The sequence below is a fragment of the Copadichromis virginalis genome, linkage group LG3 (assembly GCF_057382275.1).
Source record: "Copadichromis virginalis isolate Kocher_CV1m ecotype Utaka linkage group LG3, C_Virginalis_male_GT1.1, whole genome shotgun sequence".
NCBI classification, from domain to species: domain Eukaryota; kingdom Metazoa; phylum Chordata; class Actinopteri; order Cichliformes; family Cichlidae; genus Copadichromis; species Copadichromis virginalis.
Genome location: NC_140620.1, coordinates 40,008,645 through 40,029,321, shown reverse-complemented (window position 1 = coordinate 40,029,321; position 20,677 = coordinate 40,008,645). Strand labels below are relative to the sequence as shown.

General features: G+C 42.3%; 3 protein-coding genes across 3 annotated transcripts; 1 reads left to right on the top strand and 2 right to left on the bottom strand.

Annotated features, from left to right (window-relative positions):
- The first annotated feature begins 334 nt into the window (after window positions 1-334).
- On the top strand, window positions 335-2,159 carry LOC146714730 (uncharacterized). The gene is made up of 3 exons (XM_085452756.1): window positions 335-819; window positions 913-1,013; window positions 1,848-2,159. The coding sequence occupies exons 1-3, from the start codon at window positions 375-377 to the stop codon at window positions 2,028-2,030; spliced, it is 729 nt and encodes a 242-aa protein (XP_085308882.1). The 5' UTR covers window positions 335-374; the 3' UTR covers window positions 2,031-2,159.
- Window positions 2,160-3,873: 1,714 nt separating this feature from the next.
- On the bottom strand, window positions 3,874-10,027 carry cirop (ciliated left-right organizer metallopeptidase). The gene is made up of 15 exons (XM_085451095.1): window positions 9,614-10,027; window positions 8,216-8,573; window positions 7,793-7,886; window positions 7,141-7,192; window positions 6,910-7,059; window positions 6,541-6,666; window positions 6,344-6,434; window positions 5,767-5,912; window positions 5,510-5,693; window positions 5,304-5,373; window positions 5,117-5,213; window positions 4,868-4,975; window positions 4,567-4,695; window positions 4,238-4,347; window positions 3,874-4,159 (listed from the first exon to the last, which is right to left on the bottom strand). Exons 2-15 carry the CDS (start codon window positions 8,556-8,558, stop codon window positions 3,967-3,969), a joined length of 1,893 nt encoding a protein of 630 aa, XP_085307221.1. The 5' UTR covers window positions 8,559-8,573; window positions 9,614-10,027; the 3' UTR covers window positions 3,874-3,966.
- A 77-nt stretch (window positions 10,028-10,104) lies between these two features.
- On the bottom strand, window positions 10,105-17,873 carry lrp10 (low density lipoprotein receptor-related protein 10). The gene is made up of 10 exons (XM_085451094.1): window positions 17,794-17,873; window positions 16,265-16,440; window positions 16,061-16,093; window positions 15,700-15,844; window positions 15,158-15,351; window positions 14,720-15,060; window positions 14,201-14,625; window positions 13,220-13,414; window positions 12,524-12,653; window positions 10,105-11,808 (listed from the first exon to the last, which is right to left on the bottom strand). The coding sequence occupies exons 2-10, from the start codon at window positions 16,311-16,313 to the stop codon at window positions 11,149-11,151; spliced, it is 2,172 nt and encodes a 723-aa protein (XP_085307220.1). The 5' UTR covers window positions 16,314-16,440; window positions 17,794-17,873; the 3' UTR covers window positions 10,105-11,148.
- Window positions 17,874-20,677: the final 2,804 nt, after the last annotated feature.

The window sequence follows — 20,677 nt, the reverse complement described above, 5'->3', positions numbered from 1 at the left end:
GTTTGAGTGGAAACAGCATCAGCACAGAGATTGATGATTGATTCGTCTGACTGCAGGGCCGATCGATATACTGTACTTTATTATAATTTTATTATTGAAATGTGTTAACGCCAAAGAAATTTCTCAGAAAGGCGAAAGTTGCACATCTTTGACTCTTTACAGATTCTGTTCTTCAGTTTACAGTGACGCTCTTCATCAGTGTGGACTTCCCTCTGACATTCACCTTCACAGACGGACCCACCTGTGCTCCAGGTGTATTCTCCGCCCACAGGTCCTCCTCCTGTTACCTGGAATGTCGCGCCTCACTTTGGCACACGGTCTTGTGCAACCGCAGAGTTACAGCCCCGTAACTGAAAATCACGTGATTTTAGTAAATGAAACCAGTAACCGTGTGTGTCCGTTGCCGCTCACCTGTGGAGATAAACGTGGCAAAGATGGGCAACAGCGAGACAAAGAAAAGAACGACCGCAGACTACACAGGACCCCAGAGCAACCAAGCGAGAGTTAAAAGGAGCTTAACTTTAAATCCTCAGAAGAGAAAACAGTCCGTCCGACTGAAAAACCGCCCTGCTAGTATAGATGGAAGCACCGGGCTTTGGGATGGTTTTGATCCCTCAAGGCGCAGATACTTGGAAACTGACCTGGACCTTTACCACGAACTGCAGAACCATCTGGAAAATGCACGGCGGAGGATGAGAGATAAGGGCAAAAAAGACGTTTCTGGAGGTCTGGACGCCAGTTTGGTGACTGGAGAGGAGAAATGTTACGACCCAAACGACACCACCCTTACATTTGTTGAAGGAGACGATGATATGGACTGTAAGTAGTCAAAGAACCAGATAAATACTTTCAGATTTGACAGCATGGGCTTCAAGGATTTTTATAAGTTAAGTCTTCCTTTTTGTCTCATAGTTGAGGGCAGAGATTATAAATCTCTGAGAGCCCGGATGTCCTGCGGTCATTCTGTCACCCCCATGTCTCTCACCAGCTGGTGTCACCAGTTGTTGGACCAGGTACCACATGTTTATTATTAATCAGATTCTGAAGTATTAGTTCTCCATCGTCTCTCATTGTCCTTCTTGCACATTTATCTTCCCAACTTTCCACATAAATTATGAAATTTACTTTGCATGATTTAAAATCTATTTCTAAATCATTTCTAAATCTATTATAAACTCATTGGCCAATTTGTTAAGTACACCTTGTTAGACTTGCTTTTGCCTTCAGAGGTTTTGAAGGCAAAGTTTAAACAAATATAATTCGACACGGTGGAAACATTCCTTGGATGTTTTGGTCTATATTGACTCAACAGCATCACACAGTTGCTGCAGATCCCGTGATGGGAATCTTCCATTCCACCACATCCCAAAGTACTGCATTGAATTGAGATCTGGTGGCTGGTTGCAAAATGGGCAAGAAAATAGCCCACGTGAATTGTGGCCTCAGTTTCCAATTCATAGCTGGCAGGTGCGGTCCTCTGCTGCCCATGTGCTTCAGGGTTCAGTGTGTGGTGCACTCAGAGATGCTCTTCTGCATAACTTGGTTGTAACAAGGGTTGTTGCCTTCCTATAAACATAACAAAGTTTGGCCATTCCCCTCTGACCTCTGACATCACCAAGACATTTTCTGATGCTCACTGGATATTTTCTTTTTTAATATTCTCTGTAAACTCTAGAGTTGGTCAGCAGTAGATCAGTCTGTATGGCACCAAAACCCATGCCACTTTCAAAATCAATTAAATTAAATTTCTTTCTCGTTCCGATGTTCAGTTTGAACCTCGGCAGCTTCTTTTGACCATGTCAACATGCTTAGATGCAATTAACTGATTTTTTTTTTTGATCCCTCAGGGTGAGAGCCGATTTGTGTGCGGCCAGCCTGACTGCAATGCTGAGTGGTCACATGAAGAGGTCTGTAAAATGGCTCTTCTGACTCCTGAAGAAATCAAATACTTTGAAAAAAAGATGCTCAGCAGCACTGTCATGAATTACCTGGAGGTCAGTGATGTATCAGCAAGCCGCGGGAAATCGTGAACACAACATCGGCGTCAGGGATGTGAGGAATGTGGGATCCTGGCTGTGCCTCAGCCTAAGCCCATTCAAAAAGGGGCTTACTGGTGGTGCATGATGGCACTAAGAGTAAAAACATTTCCTGTCCTCGCTGCAGGGTGGAGCTCTGTTTTGCGTGCCTGAGGCTCACTGCAGACCGTGCTTCACCTTCTAATGCTTGTTCACTGGTGTAGCTCGAGGACAACCCTTTAAAGCAGGCTGTGTGGGCTTCAACATTTAATGGTTTGATTTTGTGATTTCAAGAAATGAAACACGTTTTGTACTTTTCTATTATTTAAAAATATCTTTTGGATGCTGTTTTTCTCATTTAAATGGGATAAGATAGATCGACTCTTATTAGCCGCTGACAGTATTTGAAAAAGGCTTGAAAACTGGTTAGAGACTGGAACCAGCTGTGTTTCCAGTCCACTGTGACTTTTTTATATTTTCTCTCTGATGACCTCACTCTGACGCTGCTCTCCTCTCTGATCTAGCCACAAATAAAGAGATGATATTTATTAATTATAACAACAACACAACATTTTTTTTGCTATTTTTTAAAGCAGTGAGAGAAGAAGTTAGAATAAACATTTGTGGTAATTTAGCAAAAACTAAGTTTTACTAATAAAGAATATTGGTTGTTAAACTAGACCTCGTGTTCAACACAACCTGCTTGTGTCTCGTTTTCAATATCCCTGTGTGTCTGAAAGCATAAATACATGTATGAAGACAGTATGGACATGTGTTTGACTGTTTCTGATTAGCCTGTGAAAGAGGACATCACTGCTTTCAGTTTTGTGACACAACATTAACCTGGGAAATCACTGCATCCACCTTCTGGTAAATATAAAGATTGGGATAAAGGGCTGCTTCAGAAATTGTCTTTGGTTCATTCAAATGTTTAAGCATTATTTATTTTCCTTTACTTGTTTGATACATATTATGCTGAAGCATTTTTTCTTTAATTGTTTGTCTTTAACAACTTCAGGCATGTGCATCACTGTGCAAAAGTCTTGAACCACCATAATTTTTGCTCTCAGCTTCTGTTGGTGTGAGCCAAACTATATTCTACAGGCTGAGATTTAAAAAGCACAAGTTTAATTCAATCATGTTCGTGTTGGGTCACAGCACTAGGAAGCAGCAGCTTTCTGCCAAACTGGTTTCAAAGTATCTGTCAGTTTGCCAGCAGGTGTTTGTACTGTCACGTCCCTTCGTGACGAATGACAACAAAGAACCTCGAGGTGGGAAAACAGGCTGACTTTGTGTCCTGTAAGTCTCGGCAAGTCTGGGCACGCGTTTTTCCAAGGCATGTCATGACATTCATATCTACATTTGCATCTTGTGGAAATAATATGCTCACTTACAATAACAATCACAGGTCATTTGTCATCTGTGTCACTCCTGTGAGATGACAAAACTGTTCTAGAGGAAGTGTTTTAAAGGAAATTGCTCGTTCGATTCTGCTGTATCAGCAGTAAGACTATCTCTAAATTACTGAACCTAAATGTTCAAAAGTGAAGATGGGGATAGTTTGGAGGTTTAATCAGTGCAAAAAATCAAAATACAGTTAAAAATTGACAATTTGTTACCATATATTTGATTATTTTACTGTTTACCCTCATCCTCTTTGAATTTACATTGTATTTAATGCCATAAACAAGTGTAGGTTAGAGAAATGTCCATGACAGGGAAATGATTTTGATGGACGAAACTAACATTTAGTCGTCAAAATCACATTTGACAAAAATAAAAACTGATTTATGGAAGTATAAATCCAGCTTCTCCTGCTGATAGAGAACTCCACAGCGAGACAATCAAAGGTAGAAAATAAAAACACCCCAGGAAATAAAAGTAAAAGCAGTTTTTTAATTTACTTTAAAATGTATAATTTAGTCTTTGCCCATTCCTAAGAACAGGCTTTCTACAGATGACCCTGCTGGTCAGGGGCCACCATGCGTGTTCTGAACATACATGAGCGACATTTCCTGCAGGACACCATCAGTGCAGCCAGCAGACACGCAGCAGCAGTGAAGCACAGCGCTGTGGATACAGGTGGGTCTGTGGGTGGTCTGAGGGGAGACCAGGTCCCATCATGGGCTGAGGTAGAAATCTCACTACACAGACAAAGAGAAGTTAAAATGAAGTATATGTTGCTTTAACGGACGCCGGGGCATGTTTGAAGTTGTACTCACCACCTGATGCATGCAGGAAGTGTCCTGACATCATCTAAGGGAGGAGTCACATCAGGGTACAGACATAACCTCCTGTCAGGGCAGAAAACTGCACCATTGTATCCTTTAATCTGATGCAAAAATAAATCATTTTTATATATGAGATGTTGACTGTATTATCCATTAGGATGTTTTTATACTAAGATGCTCTTAATCATATAAATGTGGTAATAATAGAAACATCTGTATAAATGAAACTGTTTATATGCACAAAAACTGCAAGTTTTAACTCTGAATTAATGCTCATCCAAAAACATATAACACTGTAATAAGCCATTATGTTATTATACCTGAATGTTGCCCCCTGCTGGACAGTCCACCCACTCAGAGCCAAACACCTGGATCTGATACCTGTTCGGTCCGGTACACCTGTGCCTATAACACCGGCCCTCCACAGAGCTGCTGACCTGACTCTGGTTCTGAAAGACAGACGAGAAGTTACAAAGGATTCAAAAGAAAGGGTGAAGAGAGTACAGGGGAGGACCACACACACACACACACACACACACACACACACACACACACACACACACACACACACACACACACACACACACACACACACACACACACACACACACACACACACACCTGTGTGCTGAGGCTGGAGAGAAAGCATCTGCTGTCAAAGCCGAAACTCTCCCCGCTCAGCTCATCTTCAGCTGTCCACCTGCTGCTTTCTTTTTTCCAGCATTCACTCTGAAGTGCGAGATTCAAAACGTGTACTAAAGATAAATACATAACAATAATAATAATAATAATAATAATAATAATAATAATAATAATAATGTCCTCTCATCTTCAGTGTTTAGTGTGAATGCACGAAGATACTGAGCTTACTCCATTCTGCAGGGGTTTATACACTCGACAGCCCTCCAGGTATTGGTCAGTCTGGCACTCCCCCTTGTGGAGATGAAGAAAATGACATCCACGTCCACTGAGAAGTACAAATAACACAAACATTTAGGACAAAGTGACAGAATTTCTGTATGAAAATATATGTTAACACTAAATTACTTTAATTTACCTTCCAGTGCAGAAGAAGGATGAGGAGTTATTTTGGCAGGTTGACAGGGAGCCAAACATGGCTCCTTCACCTATTAATAAGTCATAAAAAAACTGTTTATTATTTAAAAAGTATGATCACAGAGTGTCTATGTTCAGCTTTTGTTAAGTCTCCTGTTATGATGATGCAGTTTTCAGTGCATTTTCTTCATATTTCAGTTTCCTTACCGTCTCCCCAGACCAGACTCTGAGCCCGGCTCAGGTCGACGGTGTACCACCCCGTGTCCTGTAATGCAGCTAAGGTCACTGGGTCGATCCGAACTGTGCTAGGATCCCCGAGCACTGCCGACATAATGGAGCCCTGCAGGACCCGGGACTCCCAGTGTGAGGACACCCTGCCTGGAGCTGCTTCCTGAGGGGTGAAAGCACCGTTAGGTTTCCTTTTTAGTTTGTTAAAGTTTTCTGCACTTGAAGCTGTGCAGTACCAGGTTCTCCAGTGGTCCTCCCAGCTCCGGATCGCTGGACACCAGGTGCTTCTGCAGGGCTGAAATGACGGACGGGGTGTAAATCCTCATGTGGCCGGATCCGTCTGAGTGACTCGCTTTGCCTCGAGGAGAACAATCAGCACCCACTGCAGGATCCAGCAAAGAAAACGCTGATAAAGAACCACCTTCTGACCAAAGCATGTGATCTTTAATGAAGGTCAGACTCAATACACTAACTTATTATAATGAAAAAAATGTTTTCTACATTTTAATCAGATTTGAGTGTTCTTCTTTGTGTGTTACCACTTAATATTTGCATTTTTAATTCCCAATTTTTGTTCTTCGTCCACACTTTGCACAGTTTCAAAGTAAAGTAAACAAACTTTTGAAGACACCAGCCCATGTGTGGAAGGATGAATGCTTATATAATCTCAATCGCCGTTAGATTTTATTATAATAACCTCACTCACACACATTAAGAAAAATGAATTTTTACACAGTTATTACACACTCACTAATGTTTGTTAAATTACAGTTAAAAAAAGGATAAAGTGGTGTAAATGATGTGTTTAAAAACCTTGGGAAGAGGAGGAGGAGTAACAGTCTCTCCAGGTGCTGAAGAGATCCTTAGAAAATCCAAGTGCATGGAACAATTCATGAATGACAGTCTGGAGAACAGAAGAGTATAATCTGTCATCATGATCCATCCTTCTCTGTTAAAACAGCCACAGAAACCTCACTTTTCACATCATGTATCCATAAAAGTAATCGTACCTGTACTGTAGTCTGGTGGCTGTATGTGGCTCCTGTCAGCCGGTCCCTGCAGATGACCACCACCCCAGCTACAGGTCGCCCGTGACTGTCCGTCTGGCAGTGAACAGCGTAGGCCAACACACTGGGCTGAGGAACAAGAAGATACACTGAGGAAGAGGTGAAAGCTACGTGGGCGAAGTTTAATTTAGACGCTTTAAAAAAAAATTTCTTATAAGAAAGTGGAGAAATATATGATCAAATAGAGCAACAATTTACTGCTGTTTTCAATCATGAATAGAAACTTAATGAAGAAATTTCAAAATGTTTTAGAACTGCTGGGATTTGAGTGGTTTTATATCAAAGATTTTTCTGTTATCTGTAGGTTTGCACCTCTGCTCTGCACTTGTCTGTGTCCTGTACATGGAGGTAAAGCAGGAAGTCGGTATCAGGGACTCCAGCACCTTCAGGTCTGAGAACAGTCCTTTTGTGTGAATCGGCCTCGGGGTAAATATCACATCCAGCCAGGTGGTCGTCTGGGATCTACTGATGTTGATACTGTATTATTCAGAAGCAGCAGTCTAGTACATGCTGTGTGTGGCAGCAAAAACATTTGATACTCACGGTCGCATCCAGGCAAGTTTCACTTCCGTAGTTTTTGTTGGCTCTACCACACCTGGGAGAATAAAAAGTCTGCTTATTTCCATTTATTTGCATAAGTTGACAGCTGATAGAGCTCAGAGATACGGGACAGTATGAGTGAACAAATACAAACCTGTTGGTGAGTTTAAATGCATAGTTACTTGCACTAATGTGTACATTTCTTTTAAAGAGTGAGAGCATTCATTAACTTTGAAACATGGTGCGTTATCCTGCTGGAAGCAGCCAACAGAAGGTTAGCAACAATACTCAAATGATACTCAGCTTTTATTAAAAAGTCGTCTGGATATTTTCTCTTTTCTGGATAATTATCTGTAAACTCTGGTTTTGTGGTTTGTGGGAAAATATAGAAATATTTAGATAAGCTGCCTGACACCAACAACCTGCCACCTTCGAAGTCACTTAAATCACCTTTCCTCCTCGTTCTGATACTCAGTTAAATTTCAAGAGTGCCTTTTACCCATGTGTACATGTCTAACTGCATGTCATATGATTGGCTGGTTGGATTTTTGTGTTGTATGTAAAATAAGAATATAGGGGAAAAATCATTTTAACGACTCAAATCTTGCCAGAGATGTTTGTTTGAGGGACTGGAGCTACACTCGTCTGTACTTACCTGTTGTAGTTGATAGTACTTGAATCCCTCCAGAGAAACTTGCAGTATTTGTTGATGTCTCTGCTGAGCAGTAAAGGGCCCGGCACTCTGTTCACTGTTAAAATGTCAGCAGTTTATGAGTGTGTGTGTGTGTGTGTGTGTGTGTGTGTGTGTGTGTGTGTGTGTGTGTGTTTTCAGATCCAAGATTTACTATATTGTTACTGAGCACTACCTCAAAGACACAATGCAGAATGAAATTATGCTGCACAAGCTCACATAAATACATAAAAACGTCAGTGTTATAAAGTCAGTGTTACTTATTTAAAAAACACAATTATTCAGTTATCGCACAAGAGAATGTTGATTGCATTGAAATTTCTTTGTTGTCAGATTTGTGGAGTGTAATAATCTACAGCACACCAGCCGTTTCTGTTCAACAGTCACCTGACAGTAAAGAAGACACCACTCTCACAGCTTCTTCCACCGCTGCCTCCAGCCTTCCTTTCTCAGCCTCTGATAGGCTGTCGCTCTCTCTCGGAATCCAGGTCCGGATCCTCATTGGCTGTGGTGAGGTAGGAGTAGGTGAGCCAGATTTTCCCAGGATGCTCCTCTGCTCCTCTGACCTTCTGAGCCTGAGCTCCTTGGGTGGGCTGTCTGTAGCGCTGACCACTCTGACCTGAAGCTCATCAAAGATGCACCTCTGCAGGGCTCCTGGGAGCTCCACCACGACCACCATTACCACCAGCACAATCCCCACCCAGAGGTTCAAGGATGGAGGGGAAGCCATAGTTATGGTGGAAACCTATTTCAGGGTAACAGTGAGGAAGAGGAGATGATGTAATGTTTCAGATGGCCGCTGAGGATCCCAAAATATGGTCGTGAATTTATTTGATTTTATTTATTTCTGTCTTTGTGTCATGTATTTGTACAGATTATAAAAAAGGATCAATAGTATTATTCTGACAATTTGGGGTTAAGCGTAACATCATTAACTCCAGCTCCTCTGTCTCCAAACCATCATAGCAAATCTTGCTGCCATGTTGCAAACAGAACAGTTAAAATAATAAAGTAACTGTAAACACTGAGTTCTTCTGTCTGCAGCTTTGAGCTTTCTTAGGTCAGTAATGACCAATCAGAGGTCCACAGAAGCAGCTACATGGATAGATTCACTCAAACTATTTAAATAATAGTAAATTACATTTTACAACTTTCAGAGTCTCTAGAGAACAAGTTTGGGCTGGCACGATTAACTAAAATAAATACTTCATCAGTAGAAATAGTTAAAACAAACAAATCAAGGTTTTGAGGTTTCAGCTCACTAAAAGCTGGCTAATAGCTGCAACTGTTTAATAAACATACTGAATAGAAAGTGGTTACTAAATGAAGTGAAAAGCTGTTAAAGAAGAAAGTAGTGGATGGAAATCATAATGAACAGCTATGGATAAGCAAGTTTGTTAAGCACAAACACTAAGCAGCAAACAGGAAGCAGTCCAGATCCTGTTTGATGCTGGTTCAAGTTTAAACATGAAAGGCAGTGATGAAGAAAGAGTGCATGAGTCAATCTGACAGAAAGGTTGGGAAACCTCATCATGAATAATCTGAAGTAAGTAAGGTTTTTCCTCAAACAGGTGTGTAACTGGACTGTGTGGTGCAGGGTTTTGTAGAGTGTGAGGTCTGTTAAACAGGAATGTAATGCAGAGCGTTTAGATCTTGCTTTCTTTAGATGTAAAGGAGATTGAGTCATCATTGAGTCGCCAAAACAGAGGTTATCGCGTTGAAACTTGCACGTGGGGTGCTGTGTAGAAAACCGCTTCAATAATTAAATGGAGTCAGTATTATTACCTGGTAGACGGCTGCGACCTCAGTCCATCTGCGGAGTTTCAGAGCTCTAAAGTAAAAGCATTTTCCTTTTATCCTCCAAACCAGAGCAATGAGCACAACTTCTGCATTCCCACCAAGAACAGCTCTCTCCTTCTTTCTGTGGGGAGTCTGTGTGAATTACCACAGATCCTTTGAATACAGAGCACAAAGAAACACCTCTGACATGTCTCACTGAGGTGTCAGGTGGCACCCCCACAGCCGATATCCCCAAAAAGAAAACACAAAAAAGACAAAAAATTTAAAACTAAAAGTGCAAATCGTTTAATCTCAGCCATATTTTTTTACTTATATACAGTGAAGTTGACCCAAATAAAATCCCCCCCCCCCCATTTACCTGTCAATTTAAAACTGTCCCTCCCCAAAAAATACATTCAACAAAGCAAAACAGGAACAATTTAAGGAAAGAGAGACAAAACCTGCTAAAAGAAAAAAAAAAAAGACCACAAAACTCGTAATAATATTAATATTAATATTACAAATGGCACACCACAAGTCTGCTGAGTCGAAATGTGACCGAATGCTGTTGAGTCTCGTCAGATGTGAGGTTCTTTTGTGAATTTGGAGGCCCCCCCTCGACCCTTTTTATCACTAGGGTGCCTCATCTTCCTGTGCACACCTACACACGTCATAAAATCAGGCACCAAAGAGATTGTCTTTTGATACGTTTGCTTTTTGTTTTTTTGAAGGTTACATTCATTCACCGGGGGAAGAAGTATTTAAACACGCAGTAATGTTGGAATCGATGTGCACTAGAACGAGGGTATCCAAAAAGTTATTGCCAGCTTGAAGAGTACACATGCAGTTTTTTTAAATCCATTTTGGAGTGAAGTCACCATGACGACGTGAGGAAAAAGTGACCCTCATTGTGTGCGTGTGTGTTTCTGCATGCAGTGTGTGTTCAGGAATTCTCAACATCCTTGAGGTCTCTGCAGGAGGCTCCTTAAAGGCACTTAAAAAGGGGGGATTTGTTTCGTGATATATCATGAGACTGGGTGCAAGTGAAGACACTCCTCATGTGCAATCACACTCCGCTGTCTACGCGAGACTAAAACGCAGTTGCATTCACACAGTCGCAGTCACACAAACACAACAATTTCTATTATAAGAGCTATAATCATTCAACCTGACAGTAGCCTGCCTCAGTATCTGGATAGGGAAGATTCTTCTGTGCAAAAAAATAAAAGTTCACCTTCTACGTGCAGCCCAGCGTTCAGTAAGTGCTCACGCATAATACTCATCTGCGCTTCTTCATCGGCCGTGCCGTTCGTCTGCATTTTCTTAAGGAAGTCTTTTTTTCCTTTCTTTAAAAATACTCTATTCATATATGTCAGCAACGCAAAGCGATTTAAAAAAAAAAAAAAAAGGCACCAGACTGGCACAGAGAGGAAGAGTCCCACCACCGGCCGCTCCTGTGTTTCAGTTCAAACGAATGTGGAAAGACTGGTGGGAGGTAAAGTAAGAGGGAGGGGGTGGGAAGGGGTGGGTGAGGAAGTCGTTCAGGTGAGCATGGGCACGTCGTCTTCTGAAGTGTTGTCCTCCGAGAGGGGGATGAGCAGCACATCGTCGTCCGATGAAGAGGAGGAGGAGGAGAAGGAAGGCGAGGCAGAGAGGGGCACATAGTTGGTGGAAGAGGGCGAGGCTCTGAAGCGGGAGATGCTCAAGCCTATCGTGTGGAAGATGGAGGCCAGAGATGGGCTACTGGGAGGCACGGCAACAGGGGGAGTGTGGGGGGCGTCCACAGGTGGAGCTGGGGGTGCGTAGGGAGGGGGAGGGGGGAAGGCGACAGGAGGAGCTGAAGGCAGCGCCAGTAAAGGAGGCGGAGCTTCCAGCTGGTGCTGCGCTGGCTGTGCCAACAAGCCGAGTTTCTGGGCCACCGGCTGGTTGACCGCCTCCACGGCTGATGGGGAGCTCGCGGGCGTGGAGCGAGCTGCTTCTTGGCCTGATGTAGCGCTATCTGACTGCTGCTGTTGCTGCGCCTGCTGCTGGTTGGAGCTTGACGACTGAGTCTGCCTGGATGCGGATCTGGGGATCAGACCCCACCTTCTCATGCGGCGAACAGCCCGGCGGATAAATCGGGGCCTACGTCTGCGGTGTGGGGAGCTGGCGGCATCCTGGCGAAGCAGCTGCAGGATTCCTCTCAGAGAAAGAGTCGAGGTCTGACAAAGAAACACAGAGCAGATTGTTTCAACTACCTTCAGCAGCTCGTGTTCAACATCCTAAAATCATTATTAAAAATCATTAAACCTGCTGAATTTATTTACGCGACACTAATCAAAGTTTGAGCTTAGTGTAGGCGGCTTCAGCTAATCCCATCAGGCAGAGCCAGCCACTTTATCCCTCCGCCTCCACTGCCTCAGCTGTCTCACCAAGGAGTAAACTCAGAGTAAACTTGCACAGTAACAGCACATTAGCCTCATCTTAACACTCCTACAACTTCAGCCCACATCCAGCTGGGGATCAATAAGGCTGCTATAGATGAGCTTTAAGACAGAGAGCACTACTACACATTAGAGTGTGTGGTTTAATGTAGTAACAGCTATCGGCTTTTCTGCGTTTAATTACATTTATTAAAGCCCTTAAATCAAAAAGCCTTCAATAAGATGTTGATTTGTAGGTTTTAACACATTAATTAAAATTGAAGTTAGTTAATCAGTTTTTCCTGCTGAAATTTCAACACTTGGGGTTTTTAAAAAACGCCTCTAAATGCCTTAAATGTATATTGTAACTCTGCAGGACAGGCTGCAGTCAATCACATGGGTTCTTTAAACAAATGAGCATGATCTAAAGTCCTGACAGGATCCTGGATTGATGAAATCCTGACAGGTGCGTCCATGCGGGCAGTTAAAAATCTCTGGCGCTCTGCTCTCTCACCTCATTGGGGTTTTCTATGGGGAAGTCCTCGACTGGGGGGATGATGCCCTGTGCGATCAGCTGACCGTAAGAAGGCGGGGCCTGCTGCTGGATGAGCTCCGCCTCGTGGCGGTTGATTGGCGCAAACATGCTGTGAGAGGATAGAGGCTCTTTTAGATGCAGTCACACACATTGCAAACTTGCAAGGCACATTTTGTTTTTGTTTTGAAGCATCACGCAGATCCACATAAAGTATACAAATATAAAGTCTAGAAATAGATTTGACTCTAAGAGGTACTATTAAAGGTTAAAAAAAGGTAAGCTTTTAATACACTGCAGGTTATTGGTTCCTGTTGTTGTACATAACTCAAGCATTTAGCTGACAACAACAACGAACAGGCTGTTTTTTTGTTTTTGTGTGGAGTGTACTGTCAGTGTCGTAGGAGGCTGTGCTATCCATCTGAGAGTTACTGTCTGGCAGTTCTGGCAGCAATTAAAGCCAGAAGTTAGGAAAACAATGTCTGCATCTCCTGACTCATCATCTGAGATTATCAGCACAATATATGAGTCAGTCTTTTCTTCTTTAAAAGTGGCAAGAAAGACTCATTATGCTTCATCAACGGAACGAAAATAAACTAAAGCAGCTACTTTGTAGAGCAGAAGAGCTTCGGCTGCAAACCTCAAACAAAAACGCAGCAGAACCATTCAAAGACTTACCTGTACTCCCTCGTCCTGAGCGAGTACAGCTTACAGGTACAGCCCATGGCAATGACCAGAAGTAGTCCGCAGACCAGGCTGCCCACCGTTGCCGCGGTGATGACCTTGCGGGGCAAGATTACCGTGCAGTTGAGCTCGTCTGTGCCGTCCTTGCAGTCCACCTGGCCGTCGCAGCGCCAGCTCTCATACACGCACCTGCAGAGGGAACAAAGAGCCGTTTGTTACCAGAGCAGGCTGGAAGAAAATGAGTGGCAGGTTCAGTTTCACAGAAAACATCAGACGCCGCCTGAATTAAGACTCACAATAAAACCACAACGCTGTAAACAAGGAGAAGTGAAACAGGCTGAGTTAAAAGGATCCCTACGCTTAAGCTCAAAACTTTCCCATACACACTTTGTGCTTTTGTTACAGAGCGAGCTGCATTTAGAAAAAGGACGTTGGCCTATTTTAAGACACTGTGGCTTTTGATAAAACATGCAAACAATGGCAACTAGTTAACATTGCACTATTGCAGAACTACACAATAAATAGCAATAGCATCATCAAAAATAATCACAATAATGTAAAACCATAATAAACAGCTGTATATAAATATAACCTGTATCAATGCTTTTTGGAGGAATGCAGAATCTCTACTGTCAACATTGCATATTTATTTCCTCATACGTAACTCTGTGCCTGTCACACACTGCTGCAGGATGGGTGATATTTCTACAGAAAAACAGCAGAACCACAAAAACCACAGCAAAGCCAATTTAAACTCTAAGATGGTCATATGTCACATACAGACACGCCTGAGCCTGAAACTCCACAAACCTGAATGGTTATGAAACAAAGCAAAACAAAAACAGCAGCACCCGTTTCCACGGTGAGTAAAATAAGCATGTACAGGGTGAGAACGCCCTCTGACACAAACCCTAGTGCACCCCCTTACTCCTTTTATGTTGTGTGTGGAGCTGTGTGACACAGGTGCACACTGACCTGTCGCTGTCACAATGAAAGGTCCCCGGCTGACACACGGTGCAATCCCTCTCGTCGCTGCCATCAGCGCAGTTCAGCTGGTAGTTGCATCTCTCCGTCAGCGAGTAGCACTGCGGCTTGCTGGTCGCTGTCGTCCTCTGTCCTGCCATTCCACAGGGAAAGTGATTCGGACTGCAGTTCCTGCAGCCCTCCTCGTCCTTTCCGGTCTCGGGACAGTCCCACTTCCCATCGCAGTGTTGCTCCTGTGTAAAACAACCTCCTGCCGCTCCCCCGCACCGACCTTCCCACGGAGGGCAGTAGCCCTTAACATGAAACGTGGCATTAAAGTTGGAGTTCTCTGTGCCAAGAACTCTTTTATACACCACTGACATCACGCCGGTGTTGGATTCAACTTGGACCGATTTGGAATTGGAGGAGCTGGTAATCTGTGAAAATGCAGAAGGGTTTTCAAAAAAAATAAAAATAAATAAAAAGAGAAAAACATTTGCCAGTAATGAATATTTGGGTTGGGAAACTCACAATTTTAATAATGTCTCCTTTGCCTTCCTCTCTGTTGTAGATAGTGAGTCGGTCCCCAAAAGCTAGCGTCAGCTTTTGCAGTTCCAGACTCAGCGGCCTGGAGTCCTCAGGATCCAAAGTCCAAACACAGGACTGACTTTGACCCTGACAAGCTGGAGGGGAGAAGGTCCCATAAAAGGTCTGAAGAAGCCCTCCACAAGGACAGTCACAACCCAGTTCGTCGTTGTCATCAGATTCTTCATCAAGACACTCCACCTGCCCATTACAGCGCCAGGAGTGGGGAAGGCAGCGACCCCCGTAGCATTTAAAAGATGTTTCTGGGCAATCGCCTTCATATGGATCTGTACAAAGGGAGGAAGATAAAAGGAACATTTAGATAATAATTGGGGGAAAAAAAAGAGCTGGAACTGCAAGCAGGCACATGTCAGGACGTCATACCTCTGGCATAGTTCAACAGAAATGATGACACAGGGAACATATGAGGGAGGAAGTGGTGCATCACTGTAATATTTCCCCCTGGGAGCTCGATTGGCTGCGGCAACTTAGAGCCACACAGGATGATTGGATCACCCCCAGCCGACGAGTTTATAGACACCCATTCTTTCTTACAGCGGACAGAAAACTGAGAGAAGCTGTGGAAAGATTTGTAATAAGAGAAAGTTTGTATCAGTGAACAGAACCCACAGTTTCTCAATCGCAGACACTGAATCTCAAAAACTTTTTGTTTTTGTCTTTATCTCCATATCTGGGTCATTCATTACTTCATAAACGATAACAGAAAATGATCAGGCAATATTAAGCATTTATATACTTTTAATAAAGCAAAAACAATCAATGCATTGCACAACTGGTATATTTACTCTGTTAATAATTATCCCAGGTCGCCTGATTTGCGGTAAAATAATTGGGAGTCAATTATTTAACGTCTTCGAGCTTTTAAAGCGTCATCTCCTTTATGTGCCACCTTTGAGCATCCGTACCTGAGAACGATCGGCTCATCTTCTGGACCCGTGATGATCCAGCCGTCGGACATTGAGCCGAAGCAGAAGGACCAGCTGTGGTAAACAGAACTCCTGATCACTCCCACCTTATCGTCCACCACCTGAAGGGAGCGCCCACAGTGGGCTGTGATAAACACAAGAAAGTAGAGTTAATAAAAGCAGTTCCTGGTTTGGCGAATAAATTAAGTGTTGTTGTTGTTTGATGTTGAACCTGTCAGGTGTGAAGAAAATGTAAATGTAAACGTCACTAAACCATGAATGGTGTTGTTTATTATCTGTGGGTTTGAGGCATATTCATTTTCATAACATGATGAAACATGCAATGACTGGTTTTCCTTACATGAGCTGAGAGCAGGCTCAAAACGGCTCCATGCTGCAGAGGAAATAAGCAAAACGAGAACAGAGAATGTGCTTTATTATCGCCACTCACACAGACTGTAAATGCTGTATGACACGAAAAGTTCAAACATGACCTTTGGTTGATAAACATTTAAAGCAGCCACCTAAGAGAGATACACAAACAGCCAAAAACTCACTCACTCACCTGTTATGCAGAAAACCAGGAGGGCAGGGAAGCTGTAACTGATTTTCATTGTGGTAACGTTTCTTTTTTTAATGTTTAAAAATGTTTTTTAATAAAAAGTTAAGAGGGGGGGGGGGCGTAAAAAAGAAATATTAGAGAAGTGCCATGGCAGGAGGTCTTGTTCAAGAAGACTTCGCCTGTAGAGAAAAAGAAAAGATGAGTGAGACACATCTTTGATCTGGGTGAACGACTATCAAAGTTTGTCTGGACGACAAATGAGAAACAAAAACATCTGAGCCAACACTGGCTATTTTAATTTGTTTATTATCCATCGTAGTCATCATAAAATAGCCATTTCCGCAATCAAATCCACAATAACTGCTTCTCTGAAACAATCAGCTGTCGGCAGCAGTTATAATGAGTAAGATTTTAAATTAAGGAGTAACGTTTAGATGCTCCATTGTTCATTAGGCGTTTGATGTGTTTTCATGCCGGAGCAACTTCCTCATGCAACCCCCTTCCCCAAAGGGGATTTGTATCTCTTCCTAGCATCAAACCGGCAATCGTTCCCTTGTTAGGTGCAGGTGTAAACCACTAGAGCATGTGTTTAAGAGTAACTTAAACTATACTGTGAGTAATGCATGCTGTAGATATAGCAGAATATAGTCATATGTAAGCTGACGGTGGAGCAGAATTAAGTGTCATCCCTGAACTGAGTTTATAACTAGTAATAAACTGGGCGTCCATCACTTCTTATCTTCATATAAGGATTATAACATTTTTAATTATATAGTAATATTACACATACTACATTTTATAAAGTTCATTATTTATATTGAAAATGCTTTAAAACTACCTTAGATCCTTTGTTACAAGGTACTTTTAAGATAACCACAATTACAAAAAGGACAGCAGCGGAAAAATGCCTCTGCGTTATGCAACACACACACAAGCACCAGCATGTATTAATACACACGAAAATAATCAGTTACTGAGGAAGTATCAAGGCAGGAAAACTCAGCAAAGGCCCCTTGAACACAGATGTTATTTTGATCTTTATTTACACACAGTCAGACGTAACACCCGACACACACACAGCGATTTCCTCCCTGTAATCTTCTCAACAATGACGCCAGAAACGCTCCCACTTCCGAGAAAAAAAAAACCCGTGAAAACTAACACTTTCCTCCCTGTTTCTTCTTCCCACTAAGATAAAACTATACCGAGATCGAGTTCTGCTTGATTAAAGTCATATTTATGTCCATACGTGTTAAGATTTCGACCACAGATTAGGTAACGCCACAGTTTCGGTTTGGAGAAAGGAGCAGCTGCTCTCCTTTACAGCTTTAACAGCTAGTTCCCAGCCTAGCTAAAGGCTAACGCCAAATCTCACTGCTCGCGTCGTTTGAAGGGCATTTTTCAAACCGCGACACCCCCATAAAAGCTCTGTGAGGACAACACGAACGACTTAAACACACAAACCAACTAAAATATATAGTCCAGAAGCAGAAATAACACAAGTAATTCATAAAAAAGTACAGAGCCCTTACCATGTCGGTCGGCCTTTCTTGTTGACAAGTTCGAAGCTACTTCCGTATATCACAACTCGTGACGTAGGGCAAGGAAGGCGGAGCTTGTCATGCTAAAACCGGAGCCGCCGAATGGAGCTGCAGGTTTACTACAGCTTTAATCCTCATTCATAAAAATGTGTTTCTCTGTATATATATATAATTTTAAATATCAAGCGGTTATGCTGAATTTAAAACAAACTCATAGTGTTTTTTAATATAGCAAATTAACGCGTGTCTACAAACTACATTTGCTGATTGGACACGGTCTTAAAAGGTGAAATGTGCATTTGTTAACACAAGGTGTCAGTATCAGCTGTCACAAATATCCGACACCAGGTTTAATTCATAAAAATGGAGTCTGATTTGAATGAACTTTATTCTGCTGTCAAACTTCACCAGTGATGCTAGAAGAAACAGGGAAGTGAGAAAAGTTTATTTATACAATACAGAATAAAGTACAATTATTAAAATAGGATGAATAGATAAAACTAAATAAAGGCAAGCCTGAACAAGTGGGTCTTAAGTTCCTTTTTAAAGGTATCAACATGAGTCTGTCCACGAGTCTTATGTCCAGTGGAAGCGTGTTTCACAACTGAATTTAAATGAAAGGAGAAAGAAAGTTGATTGATTGAGTAATTAAGATAAGATAAGATAAGATAAGATAAAATAAGATGAGATAAGATCTCATCCCTGCACTCCAGAAGACCTCGTTCTCCATAGCAGATACTGCCTGCTCTGACCTTTCCTGTAGATGACCTTTGAGTTGTTAGTCCAGTCCAGTTTATCAGTCAGGTGAAAACCCAGATATGTATATCAGTCCAAGATCTCAATGTCCATTCTCTGGATGTTTGCTGGTGTATGTGGAAGATGTCTGCAGCTGTAGAAGTCCACCACCAGCTCCTTGGTTTTCCCATTATTGATCTGGAAGAGGTTCTGTTGGTGCTAGTCAACAAAGTCCTCGGTCAGTTTTCTGTACTAACTGCAGTCCCCATCAGTGATGAGGCCAACAACTGCTGAGTTATCAGAAAACTTTTTTAGAAAGCATTCGGCAGAGTTGTAGAAGTCTGTGGTGTTTATGGTGAATAGAAATGAAAATATGATTTGGCACAAATGAAGTCCATTTGTGCCAAATCATATCCGATCAAAGAAAACCCGAATGACGTGTCTCCCTGCAGATGTTAGATTTTAGGCCTGTGAGGTCTAAGTCATCATCAGGAGTGACCATGAGCAATCATAACATGTCATTTTGTTTATTTAAGTTGTTGTCCCAAGATCTGGCAATCAGACAGTGAAGAAAACAGAAATCGGAATATTTACTTTCCCCCAAAAAAACAGTCTGGTTAGGAGCTCGTGTCAGGGTTGTCACCAATGATGGTTTAGACCTCACATGGTTAACTTGTGCGTGCGTGCGTGCGTGCGTGTGTGCGTGCACGTGTACGTGTGTGTGTGTGTGTGTGTGTGTGTGTGTGTGTGTGTGTGTGTGTGTGGGAGTTAAACACACCTTCTCTTGCAGGGGGGGTTACTTTCTCCTGCCTTTCCAGCATACCTGGAGATAATGAACTCACTTATCGGTAAGAGCTGTCTGCTATTTAAGACTGAGGAGATCTTTCAGTCGATGCCTGATAGTTGAACTGGAAACAGTGAAGTGAAGTTGGCTCCTTCTTCAGTACTTTTCACACGCTCTGGTTTTTGTCTTCTCCTCACCTGTATCTCATTTCTGCACAGGGATCCCAGCTGTGTCTGCGTGAGTTACTGAGAGTTTTCCTCTGATGGATTCATCTGTGGGCTTGTTCGCACTAGAGTCCTGGACCCACCAACTTACTTTCCTTCTATTGTCAGTCTTGTTATTTGCTTCACTGAAAATAAACACACTGTCTTTAATCCCTCAGAGTCCTGTTCTTTTTCTTCACTCCACTCAACTGACTCACTTCACTCTATTTTAACTTTTTAACTTTTAACTCTGCTGTTGCACGGCTGCAGTGATTTCCAATCTTCTCTAAAGCATAACAGTTTATGCGTAGAGCATAAGCTTGACAACTTCATTCACAGCACTGAGCTAGTTTAAAATTTTCTTGCATCAAGTTTGAAACATTGTTTTGCACACTTTCACCCACAGCTGGAGATTTAATGAGGACACAGGGCCCCAAACAACATACAGGACACATGCATTCATCACGCTCAACAAAATCATAAACTGGCAATTTTGTTTTAAACAGTCTTTTTAAGTATTGTGAATTATGAGATCATACAACCACTGCTGTGAAACTAAAACCCCACAGCACACAAGCCCACTCTCAGTGAGTAGAAGCACAGCATTTTCTCCTCTTGTCTGGCACAGAGGAGCACAAAGAAAAAAGGAGGAGGTCCAATATTAAGACTTTTTTTTCTCTCTCCTCAAAATGTTTGGAAACTATGCAAGTTATGAGAGGGAGAAAAAAAAGTCTTGCTCCCAGTCCTTCTAACTTATCTGAAGGAAATGTTGCCTGACTATCTTGCCTTCAGTCACACTCAGTAACAGTCTAAATGTAAAGGAGACCTTAAAATCATTGCATGTGTAGCCTTTTTTTGTTTTTTACCTGTTTTGAACTTGCAGGGACTTTTAGGTGGAAATCTTAATCAGCTAAATGTTAATGGGTGAGGCATGCGCATTTAAACACAACGTGAAACGTGGCCTAACTCTTCTCCTTAAACCCAGACCGTCATGCTGTCCTTGTGTTCACTCGGGACACTGACAGACATTTCTGCACATCAGCCGGTGCCCAAATCTTCAGCTTCCAAATACAGAAATTAACATTTCTGCTTCATACTGATACTGAAAAAGCATCAGGAGTGCGACCTCAGTGTTTTCAGTTATGGAGCTTTT